Below are 13286 nucleotides of genomic sequence, written 5' to 3'. Positions count from 1 at the left end.
AGGAATGAGTGAGAAATAAGCCATCTAAGTACACTACACAAGATGATTTAATGAAAAAAAAGGAGGAAAGCAGGGAAGCTAACAAAATCAAATAGATGTTTTTGCAGTAATCGGAGTATGTATATTTATAGAGAGGGAGAAAAATTAGTGTCAAGGAAGATACTGAAGACATAAGCAAGAAGTGACTAAGTTCACATAGGTAGTAGAAGGTCACAGGATCACTATCTAAAGGAGAGCCCTGCTGGGCAAAATGGAGGGGGTATTCTTCTTTAGAGATTGGATTGAAGGGAGAGAAGAGGCATGTAGCAAATATTTAAAACTGCCAGTGGGAGGAATCAAAAGAGAAATATTTGACTCATAAGAAGCAATGTGCAAAGTTTTTTTGTTTTTTTTTTTTTGTTTTGTTTTTTTTTTTTTGTTTTTGCTTTATAGCTCATTGACAACGGAGAGCTCACTATATTATTTTGGTCAGAAACAAATAAAAGTATTCCATAGGATTGATTACAAGAAGGAAAAAAAAATGCTGTGTTTAGAAATTCTTCATATGCAATCCATTATATAATTCTAACAGAATTACTATTCCATTGTAGGATATTTTTGGTTCTAATTATCCATATTTATTTTTAACAATGATTAAATTTACCATTTTACTTTGTATTTGCTAATACAATAATAGAAGAGAAACAAAACAATCTAAACATAAAAGAAATAATGCTTTACCATTCACAGAAGCTCGTGGAAAATTTTATTTACACAAAGGATGAGAACAGAACATGTTTATAAAACCACTGTTAGAGCTGAATCCCCATGTGTCAGTTAGTTTTGCTACATTCTTTTGCTAAGGACCTCCACACTATTCTTAACTTTTAACCCTAACCTGAGACCTGACTTGAAAAGGTATGTTGCTTTTTCTAATGGATTTTAGAATGAAATGCAAATGGGTTAGCACCAATCTATCACCACTCTTCAAAGATAATCAATCGAAAGAAAAGATTACACAAGTATGGCACCTTCACATTCTTTTTGTGTAGTCACCCTTTCTTCCTATTTAGAGACAAATATGGACAACAGTTTCTTGTGACTCCTTTTAGAATTATTTTTCTAGTATAAAAGCTAATACATTTGCACTTATTTTCTATTATAAAAACTAATACATTTGCACTTATTTTCTATTATAAAACGAATATATTTGCACTTATTTTCTATTATAAAAACTAATACATTTGCACTTATTTCTTTTTATTTAAACAAATATTACATACTATGATGATTATTTTGTTCCTTTGCTTTTTACTTACACAGAGGGAATTTGTCCATGTTGGTGTATTAGGGGATTTTCATTCTTTAAAATTACTGCAAGTATCTACTTTATGGAAATACCACAATATTTGCACCTAGTCCCCTATTTTGTCCTATTTAGGTTGTTTGCAACATTTAGCTATTAAAAGCAATTTAGTGGCAAATAATATGTGAAAAGATTCTCAACATCATAGGTCATTAGGAAAATGCAAAATAGAACATCAGGATACCAGAACAAATCTATTAAAAGGGCAAAAATCCGAAACACTGATAAATCAAATTCTGGTGAAGATATGGAGCAACAGGAATGTTTCATTCATTGCTAATGGGAATTCAAAATTGTACAGCCATTTTAGAAGACAGTATGACAGTTTGTTACAGAACTAAACATACTCATACCTTATGATCCAGCAATCACGCTCCTTGATGTTTATGTAAATGAGTTGAAACCTGTCTATACAAAAAACTGTGCACAGGTGTTCATAAAAACTTTATTAATAATTGCTATAACTTGGAAGCTACCAATGGATAAACTGTAATATATCCAGATAATGGAAAATTATTCAATGTTAAAAATAAATGATCTATCAAGCTATGAAAAGACATGGAGGAAACTTAAATGTGCCTTATAAAGTGAAAGAAGCCATTCTGACAAAACTACATACACATGATTCCAACCATATGACATTCTGAAAAAGGCAAACCTATGGAGATAGTAAAAAGTTTGCTAGGTTGCATGAAAGGAGGGATGGACAAGCAGAACACAGAGGATTTTTATCATTATACATTTAGAATATACTTTGTATAGTCAACACCAAGAGTGAATCCTAATGTAAACTATAGACTTTGGGTGATAATAATGTATTCATGTAAATATGCATTGTAACAAATATATCATTCTGCATGGGATGTCGATAGTGTAGGAGGCTGTGTGTGTAGGGATGGCAGTGGGTATATGGGAACTATATTCTTTCTACTCACTTTTGTAATGAAACTAAAATTGCTTTAAAAAAGTCTACTTTGAAAAAGAAAACCATCATAGAAATTTTAGTTTTTAAATGAATGTCTTTCTAGTTTTTCTTATGCTAATTTCTACTTCGATTTTTGTGTATGGAGAAGGCTTTCTGTAAATTATCAATTACTCGAAAATTTTAAAAGATCTTTGGAACCTAACATGGTGAAATTTGAAAATATTTTGTGTGAGTTTGGCATGCATCTAAGTCTCTATATATTAGCTTAAGTTTATTAAACACATTGTTCACACCTTAAAATAATTTTAAAAAATTCTGTGCATATTACTTCTTAAATGCATAACTATATTTGTATGATTACTTCCTAGAGTTGGAATTGTGGGTGAAAGTGTATGCATATTTAAACATTGATACATACTGCCAAATGGCCTTCTATTGGGGTTCACCAATACTCACTGCCATCAAAGTGTATGCTTCATCTACTAACATCAACACAGGATATTCTTGGTTTTGTTAATAATCAACAATCTGATATTGAAAAAATAGTGTCATTTTTTTGACTTTATTTTATGGGTGGGATTATTTTTTTTACATGTTTAAGAGCTTTTTGCACTTTTTCTACAGGTGCCATATAATATTATATTAGTTTTAGGTGTACAACATACTGATTAGACATGTATACAACATTAAAGTGATTGCCCTGATGCGCTCTAGCATCCATTGGAAACTATGCATAGTTACTACAATAGTGTTGACTGTATTCCTTATCTTATACTTTACATCCCAATGACTATTTTGTAACAACCAATTTGTACCTTTTAATCTCTCTTCCTTTTCACTCACCACGACCTCTCAAGCCTCCCTCCCGTCTGACTTCCACCAAAATGTTCTCTGTGTCTATGTTTCCTTCTTTGCTTTTAATTGTTCTTTAGATTCCACATGTAAGTGAAATCATATGGCCTTTGTCTTTCTCTGTCTGATTTACTCCACTCAGCACAATATCCTCTACATCCATCCATTTTGCTACAAATAGCAAGTTTGTTCTTTTGTATAGCTGTGTAAGATTCCATCGTGTATATGTATCACCTCTTCTTTGTTTGTTCATCTAGTGATGAACACCCACCAGTATTGCCTTCACATCTTGGCTATTATAAATAATGCTGCAAGAAACACACGGGTTCACATGTCCCTTAAAAGTAATATTTTGGGTTTCTTTGGATAAATACCCAGAAGTAGGAGTCCTTCTTTTTTTCTTAGTATAGCTTCTGGTTTAAAGTCTATTTTGTCTAAGTGTTGTTACACCGGCTTTTTGTTTGTTTGTTTGTTTCTATTTTTATGAAATATATTTTCCATCTCTTTACTTTTAGCATGTGTATGTTTTAATTTGAAGTCAGTCTCTTGCAGGAAGCATGTATAAGGGTCTTGTTTGTTTATGCATTCAGCCTCTTTTGATTGGAACATTTAATCCATTTATATTTAAAGTAATTGTTGATAGAAATGTAGTTATTATTATTTTATTATTCATATTTTTTAATCTTTTTTTTTCCTTAAAAAGTCCCTCTAACATTTTTTATAATACTGGTTTGGTGTTGATGAACTCCTTTAGCCTTTGTTTTTTTGGTCTAGGATGCACTTTATCCTTCAATTCTAAATGGTAGCTTTGCTGGGTAGAGTCATCTTGGATGTAGGTCTGTTTTTTATAACTGAATGTATCATGCCAATTCCTTCTGCTCTGCAAAATTACTGTTGAGAAATCAGCTGACAGTCTTATAGGAGCTTACTTGTAGATAGCTAACTGATTTTCCCTTGCTGCTTTTAAGATTCTCTGTTTGTAACCTTTGGCATTTTAATTATGATGTGCCTCTTTGGGTTCATCTTGTTTGGGACACTCTGTGCTTTCTGAACTTGTGTGTTTATTTCCTTCACCCAGATAGGGGAGTTTTCTATTATTATTTCTTCAAATAGATTTTAAATTTGTTGCTCTCTATCTTTTCTTTTTGGTATTGCTATGATGTTAATATTGCTATGCCTGATGATGTCCCAGAGGCCCCTTAAACCATCCTCATTTTTTGAATACTTTTTTCTTGTTGCCCTTCTGATTGGGTGTTTTCTGCTACTTTGTCTTCTAAATCACTGATTTGATCTTCTCCTTCATCTAATCTACTGTTGATTCTTGTATTTATTTTTCCATAACCTTTTTTCACTTTTATATATATTGCTGGTCTTTTTAAAAATAATACCAAAGTGCTATTATGTATTAGGGCATCCAATTATTTGTGTTCAGTATTACAAATATATTTCCCAGTTTATTCTGTATTATCCGTCTATGATTTTCTATATAATTGTTTCCTCTCCAGTTTAGGACCATTCTCGCTTTTAAAGATGGTGCTTTTTCATGCCAAATTATTCTGTAAATACATTGCTGGATTTGCTCATGTTTTATCTAAAATGATAACAGTAATGGTCATCAAAGAGATAGTTTGTAATTTTTGTTTGCATAGGAGGCCATAGATTTTGTGGTTGCAAAACCAATATTATGTTGCTTAAAATAATAATTTAAAAATTTTATTCCTTTCAAATGCTCTGGAGGAGATGAAACTGCTTTGCAACAATGTTTCTTAAATATCTGGTAGAATTTTTCATCTGTACTTGGAGCATTTGGTGGAATGGTGAGGGAGGATAGGTAATCATTTTTTTCTATTTCTATAAAATAAATTGCCCATTTTCCTTTTTAAGGTTATTTTTGAAAAGTTTTATTTTTCAAGTACATGATTTTATTAATACAAGTTTTTAAATTAATTCTATGATGTTCATAGTTTAATTTTTATAATTTCTTCAGCATCTGCAATTGCCTTCCCATTCTCATTTTATGTACTGCACTTTCAATATTTTCTTTTTTTAATTAAGTCAGTTAATTTATTAGAAATTTTCATTATTCTTTCAAAAATTTAGTTCTGAAATTTTCACATTATGATATTTTTCTTTTTTCTAAATTTATAAAATAAATGTTTTTCTGTCTTCTTTTAGTTTGTTTTGATATTTTCTAACTTTTTGAGTTAGATGTTACTTTAGTTAGGAAAAGCTATGCTGAAGTAACAAACCCTGAAACCTGGTGGTCTGATTCAATAAAGTTTCATTGCTTATTCACGTAAAATTTTATAGGTTTAAGTAGTCTTCTTCCAGTTGTACATATGCCCTCTATACCCCTGATTTTAAAGGTCACTTGAGCAGGAGAAAAAACAACAGCAGGAGGCTCAATGTAGCTTACCTACCTTGGCACAGAAATGATATAGTCACTTCTATTCATAGCCCATTGACTAAAAGTAGTCATTTAGCCCCAAGGTAAGTGCAAGAGAGTTAAGAAATATAGTAAAGCATGTGAAGAATTGGTGCATACTGCCTCTGTTATATACTATTAAATAATTTATTTTAATTTAAAAATATTTCTTAATGTAAATACAGATTTCTAAGTAGTTTTTAGAGCAGCTTTTTTAACCTTTAATAACTCATAAGTAGAAATGCTACAAGAAAAAAATCATTTGAATGTTTATTTAAATTTCTTAAAGTTTTATAAATTAAGTTTTAGTTACATATAATTTTGGAAATTTTGAATCAAATATTTTAATATTATTATTTTTTTGTTTTAGTATATCTAAAGATGGCAAACTACTAGAAAAAACCAAAAATTTATTATTCAAGATTCACAAAACTAAATGTTTAAAATAAAGTATTAAAGTTTCAACTAATGTCTTTGTAATATTATAAAATTTATACTCCTAAAGTTGTTAAAGTCTAAAAATACTTCAAATGTTTGGAGATGATGCATATAAACGTAAAGTTATAAAATTTTTTGACCAATGCTTTGTTTATATTCTTCATATTTTGATATGTGTGTATCTTTATTTTCTAAAAGTTCTATAATTTCAGTTTGATTCTCTCTAGAATTAAGATAAAGAGTGTTTTCTTTTATTATTAAATTTTCAAGTGGAAGAGTGATTTACTCTTCATAATTACTAGATATATTGTACTATGATTAAGAAGTTTTGTCTGTATTATTTCTACTTGGAATTTATTAAAGTTGTTTGTGACAATAAATGCTTATTTAAAAAACTATCTTAGGAGCCTTATAAAAAATTTATTTTTTTCCTTCTAAGAATAGTTCTATATTAGTTTGATTTAAACATTAATTATTTGTATCTTCTACATTCTTTCTTATTTTTTTCCACTTAATTTTTTGTGGGCTAAAATAAGTGAATATAATTTTTCAATCCTAATATCACTTTCTTATTGTGGTCTCTGTATGCTGTGCCATATAAAATTTGATAGTATTTTATTTAATGTAAAATATTTAAGATGAAAACTTTACATTGATTGCAGTTTTGCCATTAAAATGTGTTTTTCTTAGTCTCTCCCATGTTTTATTCTGGTCCCTAAACTTATCTATCTCACTAAATCTTACTTTCTTATAGTTCTATTAATTTTCTAAGTGAGACTTTATGTGAAAAAAAAATGCTCTATACTTTGTATGTTTAAATTACCTGGAATATTATTTTAGCAGGGTATAGAATACTAGTCTGAAAATGTTTTGCCTTAGCTTCTAATTATTCAATTATTGTGTAGCATTATTTAATGCCTTCTTAGATACTCTGATTTTCTCTCTGGTAGCTTCGGTATCTGAGGTTCTCCAACTTCAAAATGAGTTGAAGAGATTTGGGTTAATTACATTAATTCTAATTAGAAGTCTGAGTGTACTTCTTTTTGAGAAATCAAGTTTTTCAATTCAGGGAAATTTTAGCCAGTGTGTGTGTGTGTGTGTGTGTGTGTGTGTGTGTGTGTGTGTATGTGTGTGTATGTGTGTGATGCTAGTACCTATATTCTCTCATGAAATTTATCTATCTGTTATAGACTTTCCAACTGTATAGCTTAACTGTTTTTTCTTTTTAATTTTCTTTATGTTTCTCTGTGATACTTACTGGGTGAACTATATATTATTATTTTTGAAATCACATTCTTAGTGTCCAGCCTAGAGTTTATTTAAAATTTCATGTTATATTTAATTCTCAAATCTAATTTCTTTTTCTCCAACTTTCCATTATAATTATTCTACCTGTCATCTATATTTATATATCTACATTCATCATTGACATCTATCTATCTATCTATCTATCTATCTATCTATCTATCTATGTATATGTATGCACATTATCTATCTACCATCCGTCTGTCTGTCTGTCTATCTGTCTGTCTATCTATCTATCTATCTATCTATCTATCATCTATCATCTATCTATCTACATTCTTGTTCAATTCAGGGATTTTTTTTCTCTTTTAGGATCCTAAACACACTTAAACTTTTTAAAAAGACAGTTTATTTTTGTTTGCTTTTTAGTAAATTAATTTTTAATTTGTTTAAATTAATTTATTGGGTTAACATAGGTTAATAAAATTATATAAGTTGATTTTGATGGCTTTTATTATAGTTTTCTTCATGCTTTTAGAATTTTGATTTTCAATTACACTTTGAAAAGGAGTTTTTGATTTTCTCTATGACTTTGTGTGTTTTCTATCTTCTATGTATAGATATCCAAATCAGTCCAGCATCCAGCTTCAACACGGCTTACCATTTGTTATTCTGTTGTATAGCTGTTAATCAGAGATATATTTTATTTATTAAGACTATCTCTCTCTCATTTTTCTGTTATATTTTATCATCATCTCTATGTGTTTTTAGCAGTGGAGAGAGGTTTCAAAGTGTGAATTTAAAATTCCATCTTAATATGAATTTTTATATCTTCTTAATGACAAAGTAATTCATTATGTGGATGAACTGTAATTATTAAGTAGTTTCCTTATTGGTGGGTAATATATTGGTTTTTGTTATTAAAACAAAAAATACTGTATTGAAAATCTTTGTGCATATAACTTTATATACTTTTGCTGTTCTTTACATGAATTTCTAGAAGAGGGAAGGCTGGATAAAATGTATACTTCTAGTAACAGCAGGAGGGCTTATTTCCTTTGTTGTATAATAACAAATGTTTGTTTTTATTTTCCAATCTGAAGAATGGCATTTCTTTTCCATGAGGGATGGACTTAAAATTCCCTCCCCTGATTCACCAACTATAACATAACTGCAATTTACTGGTCTGGGATGTGAGAGAACAGACATAGGAGAGTGTAGTTCTTTGTCATAGGTAAGTATTTTGAAAGTAGAAGCTCTTAAATGATAATGATTGTATTGTAGTTTAACTTAATTAAGCTCTTATTTTGTTCCTTATAGTAGTAAAGAAACTTATTAACATGACTTTGTTTAACACTAATAAAATGGTAATTTATGGATAAAAGAACAGTCATTTTAACCACCAAATAAAAATTGATTACCCTGAAAACTTTTAAATGCTCAAGCTAGCATTCAGAAATCTTTGAAAATAAATATTAACTTTGAATTCAACATCTTAGGTAGTTTAAAGATCCTTTAGCTGTTAAACTATAAATTTAATTAAAGTAATTTTAAAATATCAAGATTATCGATGTGCACACATTTTTAATCTAAAGCTTACATTTGTGGTTCACTTTAATGTTTTCAATGTCCATAAAGGCCACCCATAAATATGCATACATAATTTTGAATTATGACTCCTCAGACAGTTTAATATATTGTGGTTTACTATACTTAAACCACAGATTAAATTAGAATCAGATGATGGTTAATTATTACCTTTCATGTTTCCCTCATTTATTTTTATTTGATTTTTTCTATAAGCATACCTCAATTCTACTTTTTTAGTGCATTTCAGTTATGTAATACAATGTTTTAAACAACAATCATATTATATCATATTTCCTTTTTAAAATGCCACATGAATTTTATTGCAGTTTTGCTTTTTTTACATTAAATTTTGGTTTACACGATGACTATTTGATCCAAACATCTGGTGTTTTATTAACATCATTATTAAATGGATAATCTAAATCCTAAGTCAACACACACTAAAAATGTCTCTCAATTTAATCCTCCAAAAAGGTAGTATAAGGGATCAAACTATATTACTCCTAAAACACTCCTTTTAGCATAAGAATTATTTTGAATTGAAGGCATATCAGATTTAAAAGGCATGGAAAGAAGGCTTCCTGAAGTTTCCCTTATCTGACTGAATTCTTAACTTCTGAGAAATGAGGACTGCCTAAATTTTGTTCCCAGAGAAATTTTACAGCCATAAAGATGGAAAGTCAGTGCTGAGATAAACATGCACAAACTTTAACTGCCCCTTATCTTCCATAAATTTTTCCATGTATTTACCTTTCCACAATTTGCCAAACCTAGATACTCAAAGTTCTTTTCTTTTGTCTTGTCATTTTCTACAAATTTACTCTTCTTTGCTAAGATACTATATAAGCCTAAGTTCTAACCACACTTTGGAATTACTTATTGCTGAGTTTTCCCACTTATATGCTAGATGCATGTGTTAAACTTTCATTTGTTTTTTTCTTGTTAACCTGTCTTTTGTCAGAGTAATTTCCAGGGACCCAGCCAACGAATCTAAGATAAGTAAAAGAAAAAGGTTTTTTTTTCCTTCCTACGTCAGTCATCCTCATTATATTTTAGATATATTTTTAAGTTCAGCCATATTCAGAGGAAGCTATTTCATGAATTATTTGCAAAATATCAATCCACACATGTAAGATGAATTAAGAACATTTGAAATTTTCTATTAACTTTAACTCTGTTATTTATTATGTATATATTTTCTCCACATATTTTCTGTCATAGAAAGTTCAAACCATTTTTACTAAGATAGCTTTTAAAACTTTATGAAATTATTTATAATATCTTTATAAAGAAATTTCCACCTTGTTTTATCTTTCACCCCTATTTTTTCTAATTCTTGATAGTATATTCAGTTAATTTTACCTCAGAATTTTCAATGTTAATTTATATTTTGTTTTACTATATCTTGCCAGTTCCTTACTCATCATACCTGTTAGACTGTTTGATATATTTCAACATTAGCAAATGTCAGAAGCAACATGGGGGAAAATATGCATTATATATGTTTAGAATAATGTTAACCTGAGTCAAATAATTGGCTCTTTTGTATTAGAATTAACCTATTAAATAAAAACTTGTGTAGTTAGTAAATATTGTATTCACTGAACAGGTTATTCATCTATCAATTCTCGATTAATATAATATATTCCCAAAAGATTTCTAAACTTAAAGTCACATTCTTTTAAGCAATAATCCCAAAACTAAGACTCTTCATTTAACAATCGAAGTCATATAATTGTGAAAATAGTGTTGAAAAAATATTCATGTTGCAAATAAAACTCTCTCACTAGAAATAGGTCTCGGGTATATTTATTTATCTATGCCCATGTTGCTTATATTTATTTCTTTATTTCTTATTTCAGGGCTTAATTGTAATCAGGAGCTGTGTTTAAGAAGCATTGTTCTTTTCTATACCTTTACATGCCCATGGGCCATGTGGTTTTTGGAGTGTTTGCTTAATCACAGCTGTGATAACTTTTCAGCTTTACTTTTACTTGAAATACTTAATAGGGAACAAAATCAATCATTACAAGTTCATAGTTAAGCAGTCCAAAAGCAATTTCACATTTAAAAAAAAAATGCAGAGATGATTCAAGAATATATCCTGAAACCTGGAGATATTATTTTTATGCGGTATTTGGATCATGCTAACCTTTTCACTAATTATATCAAAAGTTAACTGTAATCTATTTTTCTTTAATCTTCAACTCATAATCTGGTCAAAGGAGAGAAATAAATAGGTTAGTTTATCATGTCAGGTGATGCCTACTGTACATAGAAAAAAATAAAATGTAAAAGTCATAATAGAATATCTTCATAAAAAATAAATAAAAGTCACAGTAACTTGCAAAATAAGTCAAAGGTTTGACATCACCTTCATTCTAATGGAATCTAGCAACAGTACAATAAAATTTTGAAAACTCGTTGAAAATAAATGTACATAATTATCTTTCCATTTTAGTCATCTGCATTAAATTCTATGGTGAGGATATATTTATGGAAAGGGCAATGCTCTTCATGGATTTAGCACAATCTCTTACTAGATTCTGAAATTCTAGGCTCTGAATCTAGATTGCCTGGTTTCGAATTTCAGTCCTGTATTGCTGGCTCTGTGAACTGACAAGTTAAAAGTTCTTTTGACATTTTTTTAATTTTAGCAAGTTAAAAAATCCTTTTAGCCTCAGTTTACAGATTGTGAATTATTATAATGAAATAAGTTCACACAGAGAACAATATTAGAACTTTGAAAAGCCCATAAACAGTTCTTAATAATTGTTAGTTATTAGTATTACATATAAAATGTGAGAAAATATATTATAAACACAAGAATACTTTTTTACAAAGGCGAGATATAGATTGAGGATAGACTGAAAGAATTCTACATCCAAGAAGCTCAAGGTGAAAGCCGAATTCAATGTCTGCTTACCTGTACTCCTACAGGAAAACTTGGTTTTGTGATCACACAATCGTAAGGTACCATTGCAGCCTTTTTCATCACTACCATCTTCACAGTCTTTTTCCCCATCACAGCGCCATAGATCAGGAATGCAATTTCCATCAGGGTGGCATTGAAATTCATTCACATTACAACCAACAGGAGAACGAACCTCTTAAATAGAAATGAGAGAGAGAGAGGCAGAGAAAAGACAGGAGAAAAATTATGATTTTACTTGATAACTTTTTCATTTTTTTCTTTCTTTAGATATTATGAGAGCAGAGAGAGTATAATTTTACCTTAGTTTTTTAATAGCTATAATACTCTCTTGTATTTTAAAATTTATTTTAGAAACATTAATAATTAGAGAATGATGTTTCTTGCCTCCCACAGATTTTCTGAAAATAATACATATATTAGGAAAAGGGAAAGAACAATTAAGATAATGCATAAATATCCTGTTGTGATTTTAATTAGTCTATTGAGAATGAGATCTTTGACGGGCTTTTCTCTATGGCACAGGAAGAGGTTTCACATTCACTGTAAATGTTGATTTGGGATGATCTTTTGACATTTATCTAGATAATCTCTTGTAAATGCTTACAAGCTAACTAAGCAAATAATAAGTACTTTTCGACTAACAAAATCTTTGAAGAGCATCCAAATTTTTGAAAAACAAACAAGAATAGCTATAATAAACAAATTTTTTAGAAGTAAGATTTCAAATCTAGAATCAGCAGATACACACACTAAGATTTAAATGAAGTATTATACATTCGGATTCAATTTATCAATTAATAATTTATACAGTACTGATAACTCTATTCTTCAAAATCTGATAACTAAAAATATAGGCTAAAATACTCAGATAAGCATATTCAAGAATAAGAAATAAAAAATTGGAGGATCTAGATATTTCACAATGCAACAATTTAATAATTGGACAGTAATCGGCAGTATATTAAATTTTAATAATATATAATATTATGAATTATAGTAACCAACATCTCCAAATACTGTTTTGAAATACTTTAGTATGTATTTTTTTTACACCAAAGTTTTTAATTTTTTTTAAGTTTATTAGGGTAACATTGGTTAATACAATTATATAATTTTTAGGAGTACATTATAATTTGACATCTATATATTCTATTGTGTGATTACCACCCAGACTCCAATTTCCTTCAGCTACCATATATTTGATCCCCTTTACCGACTTCATTCTCCCCAGCTCCCCTATATTTGACCCTTTTTACCCTGTCTACCTCTTTCCTCCACCCCTACACCCTACCCTCTGGTAACCACTAGTCCATTGTCCATGTCCCTGAGTCTCCAATTGTTTGTCTTGTTCATTTGTTGCTTTTAGGTTTATATCCCACATATAAGTGATATCATGTGATTTTCAACTTTTTCTATCTAGCTTATTTTGCTTAGCATGATTATCTTGAGGTCCATTTATGTTGTTGCAAATGGTAGTATTTCATCTCTTCTTATGGCTGAGTAATATTTCATTGTATATATGTACCATTGC

The 13286-nt window shown here is 29.4% G+C and overlaps 1 protein-coding gene across 4 annotated transcripts in view; it reads right to left on the bottom strand.

Annotated features, from left to right (window-relative positions):
- The window catches only part of LRP1B (LDL receptor related protein 1B), a 1622137-nt gene that overhangs the window by 575322 nt on the left and 1033529 nt on the right, over positions 1-13286 (bottom strand). For all 4 annotated transcript variants that reach the window (XM_036236560.1, XM_036236558.1, XM_036236559.1 and 1 more), the window contains exon 21: positions 11747-11929. In XM_036236560.1, the coding sequence (XP_036092453.1) occupies positions 11747-11929 (183 nt within the window). The remainder of the gene's footprint in view (positions 1-11746; positions 11930-13286) is intronic.

Source organism: Rousettus aegyptiacus, unplaced genomic scaffold (assembly GCF_014176215.1).
Source record: "Rousettus aegyptiacus isolate mRouAeg1 unplaced genomic scaffold, mRouAeg1.p scaffold_m13_p_2, whole genome shotgun sequence".
Taxonomy (NCBI): domain Eukaryota; kingdom Metazoa; phylum Chordata; class Mammalia; order Chiroptera; family Pteropodidae; genus Rousettus; species Rousettus aegyptiacus.
The sequence above is the reverse complement of the archived record's forward strand: the minus strand, read 5'-3'. Positions and strand labels throughout refer to the sequence as shown.